The sequence below is a fragment of the Penicillium chrysogenum genome (assembly GCF_028827035.1).
Source record: "Penicillium chrysogenum strain IBT 35668 chromosome Unknown utg000004l_segment0_segment0, whole genome shotgun sequence".
NCBI classification, from domain to species: Eukaryota; Fungi; Ascomycota; class Eurotiomycetes; order Eurotiales; family Aspergillaceae; genus Penicillium; species Penicillium chrysogenum.
In genome coordinates this window covers 3,851,867-3,874,347 of record NW_026622752.1, presented here as the reverse complement: position 1 = coordinate 3,874,347, position 22,481 = coordinate 3,851,867, and the positions used below count along the sequence as shown (strand labels likewise).

Here is a 22,481-nt window from a genome sequence, read left to right as displayed (position 1 = left end):
AGTGGATGAGTAAGCTGCAAGCTGAGGATAGTCTCGATTTAATAAAAGTCAAGACACCAGCAGATAGCTAGGGATTGTGGGGACTAAAAACGCGTTGGTTTTTGATGATGCTGTTGGATCACAGTCAAGAGAAGATCTGATCAGGTGAGGCCAGTCACGTGATTCTAATTTCAAGTCTTAGATTTCAATCTCGATATATTCGACCTCTACTCCGTATTCCATACGATAATCAAACTTTGTATTCCATGTGGCTCTTGAAATATTGAAAATTATGATCCACGTTTGGTTCACCACCATTGTCTCATCTTCGACATGGCAGTTCTGATCGTCTGAGACAAGCTCAACCTAAACCCATTTTCCACCAGTCCAAGCGTTGGGAAAATGTTGATTTTCGAGGCTATTCAAACCAAATTGGGGCCTTGATCCTTCCTCGCAGGCAATTTCTCTGAAAATAGTGAGTTTCAGAGTGTCTGGCAGTCGGACAAGTTCTGTGGGTTTCAACGGCTTTTATGCACTTAGGGTTGATATGCAGGTAGGTGAGCGGTGTGCAAATGTAGGATCATCGCCATGTTCATGTTTTTCTTGCTCGGGTGATGTGCCTTGGTTATTCCCCTTCATTTAGGTAGAGTGATGTACAGCGGAGCATCTCTGTAGTCCCGACGGTCATGTTTCATTGTTTCATCCAATGGCGTAGGCTCAATGCGACATCCTGACCTATGTACATATAAGAATGTGAGCAAGGTGTACTGAATAGTACAACCTTGTAAAATTAGACGAGGCCATGCAAATGTAACTAGGCCCCAAGGCGCGTAGCATGCAGCAGAAGAAACCAAATCAATGAAAAATAGGGCTGCATTGAACGGTTCTTGGTAAGCGGCCTTGAGTCAAGTTAATCATTCCGGAGTACACCAATGCTAGTCCTAACCCCAAGAACCTAAAGATCGTCGTAGGTTTCACTTCCAAAATAAAAAAGGGTCAGGACATGACCTTATTTCCTGTAGAGTCCTCCTAACCCCATCGGCCACGCGGCATAGAATGATCAACCGTGCATTAGCAGAAACCACTGTCTTTTGAAGCAAAGTGATACAAGTGCGGATCCCCTTGTGGAGTGAGCCGATCATGACCGTGCCTGACCTTAGGGGCGATTGAATTTTGACAACCCCAGTCCAAAGTGGCTTCGGGAAGTGACAAATTGCTAGGGCGCTAAATCAGAGTAGAACACCAGGGAATATCATGATCCTGGCAAATTACAATTTGTCTTGGCCGTGTTTCTCTGTGACGAGTATCCACCATTACGTACGGAGTACGGCGTTTCCGTTCTTGATACGCAGCTGCCTACACTAATCGCCCCCAATATCCCGGATATTCGATCTAAGAACTATATAATACCAGTACATATGTACGGAGGACAGCAATACAGCGAACCTTAAAAATGTATTTCGGAGCTAATAACGAACCGAGAGCCGACCTTTACTGTGCATGTACATATATATACCTTACTAGAACGGGATTACTTGGGGCTGAAATCTTAGCGTTAGGGTGTTTTAATGTTATCATTTACCTAGATGGGAACTTACCTTTTGAGTTCTTCTTTTTCTTTTACAGAACTTTTTCTTTTACAGAACAAATTAGTGCATACTAGACTATATTAGAACTGTGGACTGTGGATATGATCTCCTAGATAGGTATGGTTCTTAATATGAACCCTTTTCTTTTCTTTTCTTTTCTTTTTTCCAACGGCGCGTTTGTGGGGGCCAAGACTGATAGGGGGACAAGCATCGGGCCGGGGATGGTGGAACTCTCAACTTCAAGTTATTGAACAGTTTTCGTATTTCCAAATTTCCTTTTCTTTTCGAATACAGAAGGTGGAATTTCGGAGTATCTCGATACACGCGCTAGACTATTGAGAGCGTCATGGCCCCCAATCCGCCCCCATTTACTGTACAATATAATGGGGGCTAGAATTCAATGCCCAGGTCATCTCCCCTGTTAAGGAGGATCATTACTGTACAAACTACTCCGTATGGCCCCAGTTGTAATCAGTCCCGAGCCATTTTTCCCGCATATCCTCTGCTTTACCCGTTACTTGTGGGGTTCAAAATTCCGACTCTGCTCGTGATAGTTCCCATCGGCCCACCTCATTTGGAGATCCTGGGATTTCTTTTTCTTTTTCTTTTTCTTTTTCTTTTTTTCTTATGGTGATTCTTACGGAGTAGGCAACCAATGATATTCTATCATATATGCAATTGAGACGGTGTACAAGTGGGCTCAAGTACAGTTTAGTAGACCCGGCATCGATGCACAGTGGCGCACAAGAAATCTAGAAGTTGGTGTTGGTTTCTGAACTGTGGGCCACGCTACCCAACACCTTTTAGATCATTAAACGATTGCGGGGGCTAGTAAATGCCCATGGATATGAGCTTTTAAATACTTCATTGCGCCCGTTCCGTGCCGTTGAAATCGCAGAAAAAGCTTTTAACTTACCATATCAAGGGAATACTCGGATCGGGACTTCAAACTGTATGTTGACTTCCTCTTTAGAGTGCCTTTCCCCTTATACTTGATCTTGGCCCCATCCCATCCCCTATCACAGTGCTTGCAATCTCACAGGTCTGGGACCTATATAGTTCCTAATGTTCCCCGGAGGATCTGGCTCACAGGAACCATTTTCTTCCAGGAATCCATCCAATCTACCCGAAGCCTCAGACGCGCAATCGAGCGTCGGGCTTTCTTCTCCACTAGTCCAGTCAGCGGAGACTCCCGACTTTTCACAGAGTGTCCTTCCTGGAGCAGAATCCCACTGGCCCGTTCAGCACATTCAGAGTCCTATTTCTACTGTGCAAGGTGGTCCGCAATCAACGGGATTTGCACCGCCACTCCCCTCTCATCATTCAACGTTGAATCCCGGCAAGAGCCAGCCTCACACCCTGCCAGGCTTGAACTACCCCACAGAGTCAACGGCACAGTCTTCTATCGAGTACACAACTCCTATTAAAGAAGAAATCGGTTCGGAAGACCCACGGTACGTCAAGCTAATTCGCCATGAGAAATGACCCCGAGGCCAGGTTCTGTGCTGACTAGGGCATCGCCTCAACAGCGGCCTTGGCATCTCATCATACCCCATGTCAGTAGTATCAGATACATATTTTGCTGGCCCAATGCAGCATAATACTCAGCGTAAGTAGCTCATCCAGACGTCGTTTGGGAGATGTTTACTGACACATTCAGAATATGCGTGGACAAACCGACCTTACCAACCCTTGCAACCGGGACAACTGAACCCGCCATTTCCATCTTCACATCCTTCATACCCTCCATCAAGCTATGCGATGGTTTATCCGGGTCACTCAAACGTGCCGTTGCATGGATACCAGCAGCAAGAACCTCAATTACCGGCGTCTTATCTCGCACCTGGCAATCCTTCCCGTCATAGTCAGCCTCGAAGGTAAGCCGATTGGTGACATTGATGACCTGGCCTCCGACAGGACTGACATTTGCAATTAAGTCCACACGTCGCTCGTCCTTTCCACCCCCAATCTGTTTCAGGCACTTCTCAGCCCGAGCAGCCTACCATGACGTCGTATGTCGAATGAACCGCTGGAAAGTGTAAAAGATCCAATGATCTGGTTGCTAACGTCCAGAGGTAGCCCTCCTCCTTATATGATAAACCAACCTGCCTATTACTTCCCTGAAACACAACCCATTCCGTGAGTTGAGTCGACGAACCCGATGAACGTAGTTTACTGACCGGAAACCAAAATACTAGATCGCACCCTACCTCGATCAGCTCTCAGCCACCATCGATGACTGCTCCGGAGCCGATATACTCTTCACCCGAATCAGCCGCCGCTACCGATTCTGACCCTGTCCGCGTACTCAATTTGCGCCCCCGACCACAATGCTGGGACCATGGTTGCAATGGTCGTGAGTTTTCAACATTCAGCAATCTTCTCCGCCATCAGCGAGAAAAGTCAGGAGTGGTGGCTAAGGCTGAATGCCCAATATGCGGTGCGGTATTTACCCGTACGACAGCACGCAATATCCACGTTGCGCAAGGCAAGTGTAAAAGCTCAGGAGGGAGGGAATCATCCGCTGAGTAGATGACATACGTACTATTTTGATTTCGGCGTTAAAGCGAAGGCGCTCGGCTCTGGAGGATTATATTTTGTTATCATGCATTTATATTTTGGAGCCGAAACATTATCTGAGAGGGAAAGGAAAAGGCTGTCTATAGAACTATAGAACTTCTCATACGATTCCTTGGCGGATAAATAGCGGGACAAATATCGACCACGTGATGCTTCCGCCCGTGCCATTTGTGAGTCAGTTAAACTGCACTTGCATCACAGATCAGTTCAAATCTGCAGAATGCCTTTTTCTTCTCGAATCTTTTTAGAACTACTCTATCTATCTCCATATATGTACCTATTACCAATACCTTTGTTACCAGTCTGAATTGTAACTGTGATGGCATCCATCTTCACCTATGACCCTGACCCACCTCGGGTGTCATCCCCGTGGTCAACGTCGGGATCATCGACTCCCCAGATCAATGCATCTGGTAGCCGGGGTTTAGCTATCCGCACGCGTTCCAGCGCCACCCCACTACGCGTCGACCCAGACTCATTATCCAACTATGGAATATCAAAATTGGAGCCCGAGCCCCAGGAGGGTCCCACTGAGTACAAATTACATCTTCTGCTTCGACCCAGGCGCCCCTATCTCTCAATGTCGACTGGGCATGTAATAGGGGGCTCGTACCATCACAATTACCGCGTCATGCCAAACACGTCTACCCCTGCCTCTCCGAGCTTGGAACCAACCCCAAGACCCATGCAAGCCAAGTCTAGCCAGAGCCGCCATCAACGACTACAAGGCCTGACTACGCAGTTATTGTGGCGTTTGCAGCAATCTTCACCTTTTCACTCATCCACTACCTCTAATCTTGTGGTGCCTGTTATTCCTGAGGCAGCCCTGGAAACGGGTGTGCCCTCTAAACCAGCCCGCTTGCTCCCCGGTCTCGAAGAGAGCCAAGGTGCCTTGTATGAGATTGGGGTTGGCGACGATGGCACTTTTGTAGGCCTCACGCAAGATGAGTTGGATGAGAGCATGGCCAATCTACAGGCTATGGCTGCTAGTATTGGGTGTAAGGTGGAGATGCTTCGCCGAGTTGTGGTTGGGAAATGTGAATGGGCCGAAGTCTTGCCATCTTCCCAGCCGTCTGCAACTGAGGAGCCATCTGCAACTGAGGAGCCAACTGCAACGGGGACTCCACATTCAACGGGGAAGCCAACTGCAACGGGGGAGCCAACTGCAACGGGGGAGCCAACTGCAACGGCGGTCCAAACCAAAACCAACGCTGAAAGTCTTTGGGTCGCCGAGGCTCTGGTTAGTCCCGATCTGGACTTCTACAATATCTCTCCGAGCAAGTCCAATAACGACCCAAGAACCGCTGCACACCCGAAATCTGGCAATAAGTTGGTCTTGGACGAGGACTACTCCCACACAGAGCAGATTCGCATTTCTCTCGCAGGTCCAAGCACCGCAGGGAAGACTTCTTTGCTGGGTACATTGACTTCATCTGCGCTTGACAATGGAAGAGGCAAAAGCAGGTTGAGTCTGCTCAAGCATCGGCACGAAATCTCATCGGGAATTACCAGTTCGGTTGCCCAGGAACTGATTGGGTACACGGATGAGGCGCCACCAACCGTGATCAACTACGCCTCCGGTAATGTTGCCGGTTGGGATGATATTCATGCAGCTTCGAAGGGAGGTCGTTTGGCTTTTGTGTCCGATCTACCCGGCTCTATTCGATATTTGAAATCTACCCTGCGTGGACTTGTCAGCTGGGCTCCACATTATGCGATGCTCTGCATTCCAGCCAATTGTGGTGCTGAGACACCCGGCAGCGAACAGGCAGGGACTGAGCAATCAGAGATTGATACGTGCTTGTCATATCTAGAACTTTGCCTGAAGTTAGAGGTTCCTGTGTTGGTTGTCATTACCAAATTAGACGTTGCTTCCCGCAGCGGACTACGGGACAATCTTGGAAAAGTTCTATCTGCGCTGAAAACAGCTGGAAGACAACCTGCAATGGTGCCTGCATCGCCTGCTGGCGACAAACCACTTGACCTTCAGCAAGTCAGCACCTTGGACAGCACCCAAGTGCAGAAAGTGTGCGCGGCTGCTGATGGGAAATGGGGACACACCGTACCTATCATGCTTACCAGTGCTGTGGATGGTTCTGGCATTGGAAAACTCCATGCCTTCCTTCGATCTCTACCTATTCCCACAAGACCCCCCCAAAGGACTCTTCACATCTCTGAAGGGCTCCCAATGCCCTCTCACAGCTCCGCCAATATCTTCGATGTGGATGAAGTATTTGCTATCCCTCCGTCCAAAGTCTATTCACTAGACTCAGAAAAAGGCGGCCAAGAAAACCGCGGTATGGTCCTCTGCGGGCTAGTCCGTCGAGGGAATATTTCCATCGGCGACGAAATGGTCATTGGGCCCATCTTAGTGGACGTCCCAAATGACCCAGGCAATGAGCCCCAAGGAGGGTCACTGTCCCGCAGTGGGCCCGGCCCGTCGGGAGATTTCCCGGCATCCTTCCCGCAGACCTCACTGTCCGGCAAAGATTCACAAGCAAGATGGCAACGTATCCGCGTTGTCAGCGTAAGAGACCTCCGACTCCCTGTCCGCCGCCTAATCAGAGACCAAGTCGGAACCATCGGAATCGAACCCATCGGCGTTTCAGAAGACGGCCGTCTACCACGTTTCGGCCGGATCCGCAAGGGCATGATCCTCTCAAACCTCCACGCCCCACTGTCGCCCTCGAATGATACCTCGTCTGCCTCCTCGTTATTAGCACTACCCTTCCACACGGGCTTTACCGCCACCTTCCGATCTACTGAGTTCTCGGCTCCAAATTCACCCCCCACTCTTGCTTGGCGGTAATGCTATTGCCTACATCGCCAACATTCGAGCTACCGTCCGTGTCATTTGTATGGCGTTGACCGGAACTGGAGAGGAACTACCTTCCGACCCGCCTTCTCCGTCAGAGCCGGAATTTTTCAGCTTTGACGGCGATCCTCATTCTCCTAATGAGAAAACAAATGGCAATCCTACAACAAGCAATATCGCCGACGGCGCAGGTGATGCAGTTCGCGATATCAGCAAAGTAATGTCTGGCGTTTCCTCTGCCTCCGTTGTTGGGGCTGCTTCTTCTGCGGAGGCCCTGAAAGAGGACGTACAGATTACCTTTGCGTTAGTGTCGTCTGTTGAATGGGTGGAACTTGGGTCTCAGGTTTTAGTTATGCCTGGTGTCTCCATAGCGTCTTGCCCGTCTCAATCTGGGGCTACGGTAGCATCTGCTGGATCTGGCTCTTCCTCTGGGACGACGCCTATGTCAGGGTTGGAAGGGTTTGTGGGGACTATCTGTGAGGTGGTCCCTGGGAGAGTTCCAGTTGCGGAGAGCTAGATGAAGGCATTGCAAATATCTCACGGCAATCGACGACGTATCTTCACTTTTTATTATTTGTGGGCGTCTTTTCGAGCCGTTTGACCCAGTGCCAGCCATGTAGATGTCTACTTTCAGTGTTCATAGCGAGTTTGTTTTCATTTAGTTTCCATGTTTGTCAATACCTGGAGCGAGTGGTCACTATCAGTTGTCAAATATGACACATTTACAGAAGTTCCAATGGCTGAAGTGTGCAATATCATTGTCCTAAGAAAGTGTTATCGTAGCAATTGACTAGGTTACTATGGATTGTCTCGTATTCTCAGCCTGAGCGCACCGACCCGGTCAAAAGCGAGATACAAGGCAGACCGGCGGGCAGCAACGCAAACGGTCCAACTTGATGGCAAGCGTAGCCCGTAGAAAGCTAGTCCAGGGCATATAGTTTCTTAATAAGGCAGGCCATCAGAATGCGCAGTGTCCCGTCAGACCCGCTTTCGAATCATCTCTATCCCATTGCAATATCATTTTTTTCGCTGGGGTATTTCCATCACCTTCGTCGACCAAGCGCCACCAAGACGCTCGAATCGACATCAGACCTATCCACAATTCCATCGGACTGCGTTTCTGGTACTTGCGTGACTGGGCACGCTATCCACCCTTGCGCTGATCATTAGGGACATTGTGGTGGCGGGAGAAGGTGCTAGTCGAGCCGATAGTAGCACTGGCATTGCGAAGCTCGATCTTCTTGCGCTCCATCTCGAGCTATATTGCACCAACGTTAGCCATTAGATTCTGCGATTGATGACGGGATAATAACTTACCACCTTGCGCACTCGAGCGAGAGCAGCGGTATCGCCCTCCACGATCGAACGACAATCATCAACGCGGTAAGGAGCAGCGATTGTCACAGCATCGGCGACGATAATGCTGTGGCCGTTCCATCGCGCGGGCATAGTGCGGCTGAAAGCATCGAATAAGTCCTGTGCCTGAGTCGTGACGCCCTTGCCACGACGCGCCTCACGGTCAAGCGCTTCGCCGATGGCCTTCGACTCGCGGGCCTTGAGCGCACGGGTGTCGAGTGCCTGGATTGTGGGCTGTGCGTCCGTGAACGAAGACGAGGTGGAGTTCGAGGGCGGGGCGAGGGCAAGGATCTGGAAGTGCTGGATGCGCGAGATGGGGATCACACGGTAGTCGCCGTTCTGTGCCTGTTTGACATCACCGGGGTTGGTGGCGGGGGCCGTGTTGACGGCCACGAGGTTGGTGATCGGGCATGCTGTGAACAGTGTACCTTCGAAAATCGATTGGGTTGGCTGCGCGGTCGTAATACGCACGCTAAAACACGAGAACGGAATAGGTCAGCGCTGCGACATTGTGTACACCATCGTTGGCAGATAAGACTCACCGGGCACCGATCGCCCCGCTCAGTGCTGCCTCCAAGGGCACTATGGGTGTCGCCATTCCGGGGCCTACTGCGTTGCCGGATTGTTTCTGCGCAGAGCCCTTTACTGAAACCTGGCGCTTGTTCTCCGCCATGGATCTATAGCTCTAGCCTCCACGTATGAGCTGCTGACGACCACGATAGGCTGATCCCCCCAGATGCAAGAGACTCGTTGGCTGTTTGTAGCGCAGTTGTCAAGACCTATATGACGGGGTCAGGACATTGGAAGCAGACGAGCACAAGTTGAAGTCGGCTTTGCCCTGCGAGGAGCTATTGCACCCCGGATTGTTGGTAGAGGGTGGGCTGAACGCTGTCAATCGGCTCCTCTGTTGAGAAACGAGCGTGGCTCAAGCGGAGCAGGCAAACTGGCACAACCCCAAAAGAAGAGAACAAAAAACAAGCACCACGCCCGAACCAAGGATTTATGGAAGAACAATGGGCTCGAGGACTTGCGATTAGATGGCAGGGTCGACGTTGCACGGATGCCCTTTTGGGTTTAGTGCCAACATTCGATTACTTCATCGTCGCCTCAGGCAACATTGGATCTATAACTAGTTAGAAGACAAAATCACATCAGTGATTCTATCATTGATAGTTGAGACACACTATTTCATAATCTTGACATATTCGTGAGCAGTCACTCAAAATCTCATGCTTGATGCTGGACATGGACCCTTTCACATTTGTTATTGCTTTAAGTTGTATGGACGTCACTTAGTACTAGAGGGTTCGTCAATCCAAGACAATGGCAACAACATCGAATGACAATATGTAACAATAACATGGTCAAGAATAATGATAAAAATGAAATATATAAGAAGAAAATGGTACAAAAGTAATTATAAGAACAATATAGGACAAAAATATAAGAAGAAAAAAAGGAAAAACAACAACAACGGCCTCTTCACTTGCGGCTTGAGCAGGTCTCTTCCTTTTATGATGGGTCAGTTTTCTGCCCATCATCGCCGCTTAGGACATGTTCAAGCCCATTGTTTTGGGTGAACTCAAAACGTGCATCGTCACCAAAAACGAGAGACACAGCAAAGGCCTGTGCCGACTCATCTTCGTTGTAAACGACGTCCCAAGATCCGAGAAATGGGGCGCATCTACGGACAGCAGTAGCCAAGTGGTTGAATGAGGCCAGCAGTGTAGTACCCTCACCCGCCACTACCGACTAAGCAAGGAAGTGAACCGCCTACTCGCGTAGTGGTCACATTCAGTTCCTTATCAAGTAATCAGGCTCCTTTTGGCGGGGGTTCTAGAAACAGGTTGACTGGGGGCTTTTTCTTTGCGGTTCGAATACTATACTAAACCGTTAAACAACCGTCATTTGAAAACAACCTTAGTGACTTCAATATTTAGTACTAACGTACATTGGAGGTCCCAACCCCACGTGGGAGACTCGTTGACCGCTCTATCGAGAGGCACTCTCTATTCATGTCTTCGCCGGGTTGTGCCTCTATCTGGCACTTGGGACTAGACAGTTCTCCCAGGTCTATCTCATGTGTCCGGAATATAAGACCGCTTTTACTGCGAGTGATGCGATGAGGACGAAGAAAGGTAGATATGACACCTCTTGGAAGGCACCACTCATTCTGAAATAGGAAGGAAGGGTCTGCCACAAGGTAAGAGCGTCCCTGGAGTTCTATATAAGGAAGGAACGATAAGGAAAGTGAGCATAAAGGGAACTTTAAGTCCAGACATAGCAACCCCCAACCCCCATAGCTCAGATGGGAAGTGCCCCGGGCAGGGTAATGTTAGGTTGCGCGTTCGATCACAGCTAGGTCGGGTTGAAGAACTGTGAGTCACGGGCTGACGACAGGGAGTACACCAACCCCACCTTGAAAAGGGGGCTCCCTGATGCCTCAAAGCCTGAGCGAGGCGCGTCCTAGCCGATGAGGAAACTGTCCCTAGCCTAGCTGTTGTGAAGATCCTTGGGGCCACGTTTTTTTTCTCTTTCCTTTTCCTACTTCGGGATCCTTTGAAGCTATTCACACTTTTGACCCACCACCCCACTATAACCCCCACCCCCACAACTTGTTTATGGCGAACCACAGCATTTTAGGTAGCCAATTAACGGGTAGTACTGAGGATGGATGGATTCATTGGCTATGGACATATTATCGTTTCTGTTTACCGCTGTTTCTGATATAACCATGGATGTATTAATGAAAGTATAGAAATACGTAGACAAGGATCTGCCGTGGTTGAAAGACAGCCCTGGAGCTTTGAGGGTGTTGAGTAATTATAACCGAAAGAAATTCCTCCTTCCCCCTAGGTGCCTAAGAATACCCCTCAAGGAGCAACGCACAAACACAGAATCAAAGCGTGACAGCGCACGCACTCAAGATACCAGTTTCCTTAGCCAAGGCAGCAGTAACATGAGCAGGAACCCCTCTGTCAATACCGAGAATCATCAGGGCTTCATTCAGTGATTGGCTCTTTGAAGTAGGTTCTTGAGAGCTTCCATCTGTGGGAAAAGGCTCCTTTAGGCTTTCATTGACAGCCAGCTTCGGTGATACAGGGGCAACAGCCATGAAATTGATATTGACACCCTCTTGACCAAGGATGTTACCCACAACACCAATCTTCCCCGGTGAATCATAGTTCTCACAGATCAACAAGGTCCCCTGTGGCTCAAAGGAAGCCTCAAATCGACCTAAGCGAGTGATCAGTGGACGATCACCAGAACAGGTGCCAGAAATAATTCGTTGGTGTTGGTCTGGAACTGAACTGGTGGAATTGTCGTCAGAAGCCGGGGCTCGGGACGAAGCCCGAGAAGGTGGACGTGCGACAAGAGTGACTAGCGACGAATAGGACGAGTGGTCCGACGGATCGCGGGAGTGCTGCTCTGAGACAAAGATGCCACGTTCGCGAGCCACTAGTTCAGCGTTGACAATATTGATATTGAGTCCCTCCATGCTGCTGATAGGAGAAAGAAGACCCTTGATCAAGGCGGCGAAGAGGGGCTTCGTGTTGTTGATACTAGCCAACTCGCCTTGGTAGATTAGATCAAAGGTGTTCCTGGCCATTGCTCCACCGGGAGAAGCTGCATAGTGCTGAGTATACAGGCTGCCCAGCTTCTCGACCAGACGTACGAATGGCTGCAGCTTCTTGTATTCCTCCGGCAGGATGAGAGGAGCATTGACAGCGCTGCGCGGCAGGGATCCTTGCAGGATTTCAAGCACCTGCTCGCACACATCGACTGAAACGTTTTCCTGTGCCTCTACTGTCGAAGCACCAAGGTGCGGCGTGACGACAGCTCGTGGGTGGGCGATTAATCGTGCCGCCGATGAATCGGGAGCAGGGGGCTCAGATGTGAACACATCAATAGCAGCACCGGAAAGATGGCCTGACTCCAGTGCCGCGAGCAGCGCATCCTCATCGAATGTGCCTCCCCGGGCTACGTTTAGCACACGAGCTCCTGGCTTCAGCTGTGCCAGTTCAGCTTCCGCAATCATTCCTCGAGTTGAGGCAATGAGGGGGGTATGGATTGTTAGGAAGTCAGCAGATGCGAGCAACTCCGGGAGCGAGGAGACGAGGGCGACCGAAGCCGAAGCTGCAACTGCCGGGGATGCATATGGATCGAGGGCATTCACATTCATGCCTAAACCCTTGGCCAGTCGTGCAACTGTCAATCCCACTAGTATGTATAACGCACGGTCAAATCATGTTTTGAAACAAGCCAATTGAGAGTTAGGTACCTTTTCCCAGACCAATAATCGACAATGTCTTTCCCTTGACTTCGACGCCGACGAATTTACTTCGTTCCCACTTCCCATCTTTGAGACTAGCACAACTCTCGGGGATTTTCCTTGCCATGGACATCATCAATGCAATGGTGTGCTCAGCTGCGGCCCCAATATTCCCCGAAGGTGAGTTAACGACCACAATTCCAAGCTTTGTAGCTTCCTCGACATCTACATACCAGTCAGTACCACAACACAGCATGGAACAAGATCCAAACATACCAACATTGTCAACTCCAACACCAGCACGTGCTACAACCTTTAGGTTCTTTGCAGCTCGAAGGACAGTCGCGGTGACTTTGGTCTCGGAGCGAACGAGAAGGGCATCGTAATCGGGGATTATCTGGAGTAATTCATCGGCACTGAGACCCTTTCGCTCATGAACATCCAGCGAGCTGCGCAGTAGGGCCAGTCCATCTGGCGACAGCTTTTCCGGCACCAGGACTTTAGGACGAGACGCTCTGAGAAGAGGCATGATAAAATTGATCTGATTCAATTGAAGGGGAAGACAAAGGGCCGATTTCCCCAGGTTAAGTCATTTGTATTACTCCCCGCGGCAGGCGCGCCCTCACGTTTCTTTCCATCTGTCCAATCATCCTCTCTATGAAATACGTGCACCTCCATGGACAAAACGCGGGGTACCACCACGATGATTGGAGACGATCGTCTACAAGGTACCTAGGTGCCCCCGGGACTATCTAGGTAGAGAGCGTCAATCCGACTATGCCAGGGCAACCCCATTGGACTTTAAATGTCCTGTCTTTTCATATTGCGCCCTCGTGCCCCTATTGCACTAGACATCAATATTGTTTCTTAAGGGCCAGATCATGCCTTTCAATCATGCCGTTATTTCCAATCGCTTTCCATTGAATACGCACCATTGTTACGGAGGGTGGGCGGAAGATCACCAATTGTCCAATTAAAACAGACTCAAATCCTCTCCAAAGCCTACTATGTGGCTCTGGTGAGGAACAAACCAAGTAGTGTCAACCCCAGAGACATGCATACTCCTAGATCGGTCATGCCAGGCACAGGGATGCCTCACATGCTCAAATCTCGGACGAAAGGAGGATGTGAGACCTGCAAGATGGCATCGCATTCTCTTCGACGAATAAAGACCTGGTATTCTCGATCCACGACCCATTGAGCGACACAGCAACTTCGTATCTGTGGCAAGACTACCAAAGCTTTTCCGACTAGTACTAGTTGGCCATTGACAATGAGTGAAAAAGCCATGTGGAGTTTTAAATTTGATCTCATGCAGGGGTATTCGCATTTTATAAATAGTAAATGGGGGCGAAATGTTGGGAAGATGGAAGATCATCGTGGTGTATATTGCTTCACTTGAGATGAGGTAGCTCCCATAACTCTGAGTAAGTTTAAAGGGAAGAAGAAAATGATTCACATATTGGGACTTGAATGATAGATTGAAAGGCCCAAATGATTATTAAAGGTGCTGATGTGAAAGAGAAAGAGATGTTAACTAGGTAGTTAACTAGTTAGCAGATTGGCCAAAACCTGAAACGGCTGGTCTTTCCCCGCCTATTTTGATTTGCTTGGCAGAATGTTCTCTCGTGAGAAACGTCCTAGGGCTGACTGCCTTAAATTAACTCTACTCGGCCCTACTCGACTCTGCTCAGCTCTGCTCAGCTCCATGAAACTCGAAACTTGAACCTTGAACCCGGAAAATGGGCACATGAACCGCATCTGCCTTTCATCTACCCCGTGATGACATCTCGACCTTGACGACACCATGGTCGGAGTTCCGCACAGTACAGGCTGTGCCCTGTGTCGCGAGCGACGGATTAAGGTCAATATCCATCCAAATAAGATCGCGCTCTCGGGCTAATAGTCTCTAGTGCGATGAGGCAGTCCCTGAGTGCACCCAGTGCCAGAAATATGGTCGCGCCTGTCCGGGCTACCGGCGAACCTTCCGCTTCCAAGACGAAGGCCCCAACCTCGCTCGACGACATCGCTCTAACACCCGACGGAGGAGGAGAGGTACATTGGCAGGCCCACACGCCCCCGCTACATCTTCAACCCCAAATGCCCGACCGACACCCGCCCACTGTGACTCCACTGCCGCTGCAGACGTGGTGCGCGGCAATGCGATTGCCCTCATGCGACGACACTCTTCCTTGGGCGGCTGGGATGAGAAACTGTCGCCATCGCTGGTGCGCAAGTCCTTCCGTGCCGCACAGCCCCAATTATTCCTCGACTTCATCAGCACATCGTTTCCGACCCTCTATTATCATAATCGGTTCCGGTCTGGCGATGCACCCGGGTTCGCCGAATATATCGTCATGAATTTTGGCAATGATGCTTATCTCGACTCCGCGGTTTGCTGCTTGAGCTCCGTCTACTTGGCACACTTGACGCAAGACAAGGCTCTCCTCAAAGCGAGTCGACAAATGTATTCCAAGTCGCTGCACGAGGTTATCCGGGCCATTCCCAAAGCCGACCATGCCACATCTGACAATATGCTATGCACATCCATCATCCTCAGTGTCTTCGAGATGTACGCGCAGACCACACCGGACGCCTGGGTCGTGCACTCCGACGGCGCGAAGCGACTGATGATAAGCCGAGGCCCCGAGGCGCACGAGTCTGGCTTCGGAAGATACTGCTGGATTGCATTCCGCGGCTTCTTCATCGCCACAGCCGTCTACGAAGGTAAACCCTGCTTCCTAGACCAAGAAGAATGGCAATCCTACGCGACGAAAGTCAGGACCGAAGACCGCCAGAAGCCCGGCGAGTGGTCTGCATACGGAGAAATATCCGATCTGGCCTTCATGGAAATCGCAAAATGCCCGCGGTATATAAGCGAAACACGGGATCTCCTTTCCGTCCCGGCCGAGCCAGACTCAAAATCATTCAGAAACCTCATCGGCCGTATAAATGACACCTCCCGTCGGCTGCGCTCGCTCTCCGCAGAGCTCCGGTCCTGTATCAGCGCGCACAGTGAGCGTCAGCAAGGTATCGTCCAGAGACCGGGATCCTTCGTTGGGCCCGTGCCAGAGACCTTCCCGGATACCGGTCCGTCGCTGCTCCTCAATGGAGCGGAAAATATGCTAGAGACGCTGCAGCAGCTCTCTGACCGTCTTGAAGACCGGTTACGCTTCGAATACATCGACGATGGCTCGCCGGAGTCGACTGTCGCCACACCACCCAGCAGTGGTAGTGAATATTCCTTGTCCCCTTATTCTGCGAAGCCGAAGAGCTTTGCCCTCCCCTTTCGCATTCATTCAGAGCTTGGACAGGGTCCGTCTAAGACCTCTGATCCCCATGACCCCCGTGCTGTTATCTGGTTGGATCGCATAGCGTCGTCGATGGGTGTCCTCGGCGCAAAGGTCCTTCCGGGTGATGACCCCAGTGCTCCAGTAGATATGGACACGTCATCCCAATTATGGACTTGCAATAGTCAGCAATGATGCTTGCATTGATATGAAATGTGCTACGAAGAGATATCCACTCCTAGCCGGTCTAGGATGAAGCCCTGCCACACAACATTACTCTTAACTTTCCCCGACATGAACAAAGAAACAAACTCATCCAATTCTGCATCATATCGGCGTATATAAGTATAAACATCAGATGCAATCATATTTTAAAAACCACTTCAAAAAAAATCACCACCCTAATAATCCAAAGATTGCTCCAGCAAATTCCTCAACTCCCCTTTCTCAGCCTCCAACTCCTTACTCAAACTCGGCGCGAGCATAAGCACCCGCTGCTGAGGAATAGTCCCATCAACCAACCCGTCCAAATCCGCAGCCTTGAATCCTAGATCCTTCAATCCACGCGGCTGATCACCAAGCGTAGCAAGGAACTCGGCAATAGCAGCGCCAAGCACCTCACCCGCAGACTCACGCTTAACATTCGAGATATCCACACCGAACGCCTCAGCCGCCGCCAAATGACGATCAGGGTTCGACGCCGCTGTAAAGCGGAAGACGGCAGGCGCCGTAACAGCCACTGAAACACCGTGCGGGATAATGGGGTGATCGACCTCGTACCCCGCATGCTTATATCCAGGGTTCTGACTGGAGATGGGGTAACTCATACCATGGCAGAGATGAACGCCTGCATTTCCGAACCCGACACCGGCGAGTGTAGCTGCGAGCAGCATCTCCGACTGTGCCTCGTGGTCTTCTGGATCGCGGACTGCGCGCGGCAGGTACTTGACTGTGGAGCGCAGGGCGGCGAGGGAGAAGATATCAGAGATGGGATTTGCGCCCTGGTAGGCGGGTCGGTTGATGGGGTTTGTTGGGCGTGGGGTGCGCTCGTTGTATGGGATTGCGGTCCAGGATTCGAGCGAGTGGCAGAGGACGTCGAGGCCGGAGGCGGCGTGCACGGCTGAGGGCATGGTGCGGGTGTTGAGTGGGTCGCAGATTCCGAGGGTTGGCTTTAGGTTTCGGTGCGCGATGCCGGTTTTGGCTTTCTTGGAGACTAGGTCGAAAATTGCTGTGCCTGTTGTTTCGGAGCCCGTGCCTGCTGTTGTTGGGACGGCGACGAGGGGGAGCAGGGGTTTGTCGACCGGTAGGCCTTTGCCTAAGGGTGCGTTGACGAAGTCGAGGAAGTCTGCTTCGGGGAAGACGGTGTATAGGTTCATTAGTTTGGCAGTGTCGATTACAGAGCCGCCGCCTGTTTTGGTGTTAGTTTGTGTATACCATGTATACCACGCGGTAAAGGGGACGTACCCACGGCCAGGAAGGCATCGGGTTTATAGGGCTTAGCGAAAGCGATAGCCTCTTTTATACTTTATTCGAAATGTTAGTACCGCTATATCAGCCGCGCTTGAAGCTTGGCGTCGACTTACGAACTATCCTTGGGTTCAGTGCGCACTTTGTCAAAGATAGTAAACTGAATGCCCTCGCGAGTAAGACCCTCAACAGCTTGCTTCATAGCATCAAGCTTGGCCACATTGGAATCGGTAACAATGCACACCCGCTTAGCGCCGATGTTGGTAAAGTCCATTCCGACCTCCTTGGTCGCGCCGGGTCCGAAGCGAATGCTAGACGCCGCCATCTCGAAGGCATATTCCTTCTCGCGTGAACGGTCCACGGGTGTGGACATGCGACGCTTCACATGGTTGAGCAGAGATGGGGATTGCTGGTGATTGTGGTGGTGGTTGGGGTTTTTGTGGCATGGACAGTTGGGTGGGTGGGTATATTGTACCGTGCGTAGCAAGTTCAAGGCACGATTTGCTGCTGAGGGGGCGACCCTGATTGCTGGAGAAACCATTGCTGTATGTCTGGAGTAAGAAGAGAAGGGAGAAGTTCAAGTTGAAGTAAAGAAGAGATGTGGGACAAATTGGAGAAAATGCGGGGAAGTGCCCCGGACTTCAGGCCGAGGTCTGTTCTTTGGTTCTGCGCTCGCCTTTTCCTCTTTTCCTCTCTTTTACTCCCATATTTGGGGAAATTATTCACGCCTCTCTAATATATTCTCTTATGTTTCTCCATTTTCTCCATTTTGGAGAACCCGAGTTCCAATCCATCTATATTCTACAACCGAGGTTGAGGTTGAAACCCGCCGATCATGACTCTCCATGTACCCGATATATCCTCCGTGATACGCAATAAGGGCAGCAATTGCACAGTACTAAAACACAAAGCCGGATAATTCAATTGAGCACTAACATATCCAAATCCCACACGAATCCAAATCCCGTAACAATCTCCAAACATAATTTCCACACTCCCATCTCCACCTCACCCAACTAACCCCCAACCTCTCAACAAAGCGACAAAACCAAATCCGTCGAAGCATCAACATCCCTCACCTGACTCCCAGCTGGTGGAACCCCATCTTTCCAAGAAATCAACGGCTCAGAAGGCATAAGGTTCACAGGATAACCAACAAACGGATCCCCAAAGACATCAGAAAGATCATACCACACTTTATCCTGTCTCTCGCCGCGCTCCCGTGTAGAGGAAAGGTTGTACGCAAAGATCATCTGCGGAGCACTATTGTACAGCCCGTCACGGTCCGTGCTGATCTTGATCGCAATGCCGCCAGTGTCTGGGTTCTCGCGGAAGACCTCATTGTACTCGTCGTTGGGGAGAAGTGTTTCCTCCGGTAGGACTGTGGACCCCACGGACCAGAGATAGACTGGGAATTTGCAGTTGTTGTGCACTATCGCATGGCCCAGTTTTCGGTGCACGGGTGTTGGCGTGCTGCTTGGGATCAGGAGGCCGATGCTTGAGGAGGGGAGGGCGCTATAGGGGATGGCTCTTGGGCCACGGTGGTTTTCGTGGATTGTTGGGGTTGAGAGGGCGAGGGTGGTGAGAGAGAGGAGGGGGAGGATGGTTGAGAGATACATCTTGGTTGGTTGTAGAGATGCTGGAATACTCTGGCTTTGGTTATGTCTTGTGTTAGAATGGAGAATTGCAAGGGCTTTATATAGACGTTTCTGTTACTGCTTTTGGTATCATTCCTGTTGTGTTGCACTGCGATCTAGACCGTTGGGTCTAATTCCTCACGGCAAGATGCTTCTAGTTGCTATGAATCTTGGCCCAGGGGAAATTGGACGCAAAGTCATGCTGTGCAATGTAGATGTGGCGCAAAATGAAGGGGTGTGAAACTACCACAATGTAGTAGCCAAATAGGAACCATCCGATTGTTCAACGGAAACATATGAAGAATGTCATCATTTCCCTATGTTGACCCTTGTATCCCCTCAGAAAGATCGGACGAGTGACAAGATTGATTCCGGGATTCTCAAGTCGCAGCATGGAATGTATAGACCTTTAATTTTATACTATCGAGGATAGGATGGCAAGAGAAAAACCGTTGGATATTTACTTGTGTTTGAGGATATTCAAGAATGTGATTAACCCGCTAGCTCCAGGTATAATAATAACCAGAAAGGATCAAAGTACATATACAATAGCAGGCTAATCTAAAGGATTATACTTCTTCAACAACCTTTATAGTCAGTTACACCCGTGACGGCATAACATTGGACAAGCAGGCCGATACTACCTGAAAGCACAGACTCGATCAAAATGTAAAACCCCGTGGCAGGGCAACTGTGGCGTTCTAGGCACTCATTTCTGTCCTAAGGAATGTGGGATTTCCATAACGCAGACTACACGGAGAATTCTTTTGAGTTTGAGACCGAGGAATGTCGGGTAGAGAACCTCACTAACTGGCAATGGAGGTATAAACCCTTCCTAGGAAGCCATCCAGAAAATGAATCTAAGGAATAGAACACATCCAGGGTGGTTCATGTGGCACGCCGGAAAGGTCGGTCGCTCATTTGTGACATCCTTCGACATGTCCAACATTCGTTACAAAAAATGGTGAAACAGACCTATCCGTTCTGTGCGGCATACGAGGAGTTTGATGGATGTCACACCGTACTGTAATTGAGACTGGAAGGCCTGGGAATATTATTACCTCGTTTCAGATACCCGGTGGTCAGCTAGAAGGTCTAAGGATTGACATGGCTGAACGATGTTTAGACCTGATCAGTATAATCACTGTCTAGATGCATGACAGGATTCCGGCTATTGTAAATTCCGCTCGAGATCAAGATTGTCATGAAAGCAAATGTATATTCAGAATGTGATGTCAAATATGTACAGGAAGAAAGCAATGATATAATATGTGTGACCAAACCATCTCTCCAGAGAGATCCTGAATAGGAAGGGTAAGAGTAGGTTACCACCCAAACGAACCCTAGACCACTTAGAATGAAACAACCTCCGAGGTGCCGAGAACGGTGGCACCCCTGCGAGCGACCACCTGAACAAAAGTGGTAGGAGGGTCGACAAGAGTAGCAGAAGTCTCAAAGCCAGTGCGATCAGCGGTGGCGATGACCTGAGTATTGTTGGTCGAGGTGGCGGAGGAAGCCGCATAGACAACCCAGTTGTCATATTCAGTAGCGCCGTTCCAGCTCATGTAGACGGTGGCACCAGAGCTAGTGGCCTTGACCGACACGGAGGGTTTCCAAAAGGGAGTGGCAGTCCACTGGCAACGGTAACCGCGGTAAGATGCAACAGCATTGTCGTCACCGAACTGGGCGCTGAAAACGACGTTACCGTCACCATCGAACTCCTTGACCTTGGAAATAGACCCGTATCCCAGGAAGACATGGCTGTCCTCGCTGAGGAGCTGGTAGCTACCCTGGCTGACGGAGTGGATGGGGTCGTTGGGGTCAGCCAGAGCGCGGAGACCGGTAACTGTCTTCTTATCCCAATCGATTGCCATGCTGATACCGGTAGTCTCGGCCTCTTCGTTGGTTGGGGTGTTGGCGTTGTTGAACAGGTTCAGGACGAGCCCGTTGTCTGTCTCGTTGTAGACGCGCATGTCGTGTTGCCATGAGAAGTCGACTTCGCCAATCTGTTTGAAGTCGGCGCCGTTGTCGCCGCTCACCTGCCACATCACGCTGCCGTTCTGAAACAAGTAGTAGCCTGACCACATGTGGCGCAGAGAGACGAGATAGCCATGGTTGGTGGTGGCGACAGAGTTGATGTGGTAGGCATCGTAGGGGGCATCCTGGGTACCGACATCCTTTCCGAGACCCTGGTAGGAGGTAGTCAGAGGAATGTCGGCTTCGTGGTCAAGTGCACTCCATGAGTGCAGGACCTGGTTGGTAGTGATGTCGATCTCATGGAATTGGCTGTCCAGCATCCACTGGGAGGAGGTACCGTTGATGGACGTCAAGTCATGCTGAGTGACGTTGTAGGCGGTGCAAATGAGAGTGTTGCGGGGAGTAATTTGGCTCTCGTGCATGTCACAGTATGATTCTTTGCTTGAGCCGTCCGGGGTGACAAAGTTGCCTGTGAGTTTGACAGTGTAGATCTCTTTGTAGGTATCGTCGAGGATGTGTACGGTTCCATAACCGTAGCCGATGGACATCATGTCTCCGGCCCAGAAGGTGATAACATCCTTGCCGAAGAGCTTTTGTATCTTGAAGTTGGCAGTCACCTGTTCAGGGCCTTCGTACACTAAGTCTCCCGCATCGTCGTAAATGAGCGCAGCGGTGCCGGCGTCCTGGACGCCTCCACGAGGACCGAGGAAGATGTAGCCGGGCTGGGTAGTTCCGGTCTTGCTGACCTCGAGCTTCGGCGGCTGGAATCCCATGGAGCTGTAAGTTGAATAGTTCCAGGCAGCCGCCTGGAGAGACAGAAGCAGGGCGCTGCCTGCTGTGTACCACCACGGAGCCATATCGATCTAGATCTAGAAAAGAACGACTAAACAGGGGTATACCTGTGGACAATATAATGAAGGAATGTTAGAATAAAAGAATAAAAGAATGACTGTAGTGGGATCGATGAGTGTTATTTGAGACTGAACATGAAACGAATCCCCTTTCAATAAAAGAACAAGCCTTCAGTCTTCGCAAGCCCTGAAGATCATTACCCTTCCATCAGCGGAGCCGAGTGGGTTTCGATGAAGCCATTGCCCAACCAGGTTAGCCACCAACTTCCACGTTCTGCCGAACCGTGGGACTATGGATAAATAGCCTTGGCTAGCGTCATTTTTCCACATGGTAGAACTTTTTAGTGTGATTGATAAAGCATACCCACTGGGTATGCATGATTCATTGCGAGAGGTATATTCCCGTATAATTGACTTCGGCGCAGGAATCAACAAGGCGGTTTACATCGGAGCGGGAATATTGCCAATCATGACAGGACGGTTGTCTGGCCACGGTGAAGACTCCGGGTTTCGCGATCAGCGTGACGATCAATTGCCGTTTCCCTGTGTGAGTTTCATGTGGAAATTACCGGCAAATTGCCGGCAGCTGTGGCGGCAACGGGCATGTTTAGAGATATATGCATTTTCGACATGTTCAGTGTGGGATACTTCCAAACACTTTGAGTTC

At 50.3% G+C, this 22,481-nt stretch overlaps 8 protein-coding genes across 8 annotated transcripts; 3 read left to right on the top strand and 5 right to left on the bottom strand.

Annotated features, from left to right (window-relative positions):
* Positions 1–2,633: 2,633 nt before the first annotated feature.
* Positions 2,634–4,100, top strand: N7489_007419 (uncharacterized protein; the record flags this gene model as incomplete). Its single annotated transcript, XM_056713169.1, has 6 exons — positions 2,634–3,022; positions 3,098–3,177; positions 3,229–3,445; positions 3,506–3,580; positions 3,648–3,707; positions 3,767–4,100. 6 exons carry the CDS (start codon positions 2,634–2,636, stop codon positions 4,098–4,100), a joined length of 1,155 nt encoding a protein of 384 aa, XP_056566884.1.
* A 367-nt stretch (positions 4,101–4,467) lies between these two features.
* Positions 4,468–7,480, top strand: N7489_007418 (uncharacterized protein; the record flags this gene model as incomplete). Its single annotated transcript, XM_056713168.1, has 2 exons — positions 4,468–6,860; positions 6,916–7,480. The coding sequence occupies 2 exons, from the start codon at positions 4,468–4,470 to the stop codon at positions 7,478–7,480; spliced, it is 2,958 nt and encodes a 985-aa protein (XP_056566883.1).
* A 627-nt stretch (positions 7,481–8,107) lies between these two features.
* N7489_007417 (anticodon-binding domain-containing protein) lies at positions 8,108–8,992 on the bottom strand (the record flags this gene model as incomplete). The annotated part of the gene is made up of 3 exons (XM_056713167.1): positions 8,108–8,221; positions 8,281–8,791; positions 8,862–8,992. 3 exons carry the CDS (start codon positions 8,990–8,992, stop codon positions 8,108–8,110), a joined length of 756 nt encoding a protein of 251 aa, XP_056566882.1.
* A 2,226-nt stretch (positions 8,993–11,218) lies between these two features.
* Positions 11,219–13,121, bottom strand: N7489_007416 (uncharacterized protein; the record flags this gene model as incomplete). Its single annotated transcript, XM_056713166.1, has 3 exons — positions 11,219–12,540; positions 12,602–12,817; positions 12,869–13,121. 3 exons carry the CDS (start codon positions 13,119–13,121, stop codon positions 11,219–11,221), a joined length of 1,791 nt encoding a protein of 596 aa, XP_056566881.1.
* A 1,278-nt stretch (positions 13,122–14,399) lies between these two features.
* N7489_007415 (Zn(II)2Cys6 transcription factor) lies at positions 14,400–16,077 on the top strand (the record flags this gene model as incomplete). The annotated part of the gene is made up of 2 exons (XM_056713165.1): positions 14,400–14,456; positions 14,506–16,077. 2 exons carry the CDS (start codon positions 14,400–14,402, stop codon positions 16,075–16,077), a joined length of 1,629 nt encoding a protein of 542 aa, XP_056566880.1.
* Positions 16,078–16,283: 206 nt separating this feature from the next.
* N7489_007414 (hydroxyacid-oxoacid transhydrogenase) lies at positions 16,284–17,890 on the bottom strand (the record flags this gene model as incomplete). Its single annotated transcript, XM_056713164.1, has 3 exons — positions 16,284–17,290; positions 17,347–17,405; positions 17,466–17,890. 3 exons carry the CDS (start codon positions 17,888–17,890, stop codon positions 16,284–16,286), a joined length of 1,491 nt encoding a protein of 496 aa, XP_056566879.1.
* A 490-nt stretch (positions 17,891–18,380) lies between these two features.
* On the bottom strand, positions 18,381–18,968 carry N7489_007413 (Bys1 family protein; the record flags this gene model as incomplete). Its single annotated transcript, XM_056713163.1, has 1 exon — positions 18,381–18,968. One exon carries the CDS (start codon positions 18,966–18,968, stop codon positions 18,381–18,383), a length of 588 nt encoding a protein of 195 aa, XP_056566878.1.
* A 1,370-nt stretch (positions 18,969–20,338) lies between these two features.
* Positions 20,339–21,820, bottom strand: N7489_007412 (arylsulfotransferase family protein; the record flags this gene model as incomplete). The annotated part of the gene is made up of 1 exon (XM_056713162.1): positions 20,339–21,820. One exon carries the CDS (start codon positions 21,818–21,820, stop codon positions 20,339–20,341), a length of 1,482 nt encoding a protein of 493 aa, XP_056566877.1.
* Positions 21,821–22,481: the final 661 nt, after the last annotated feature.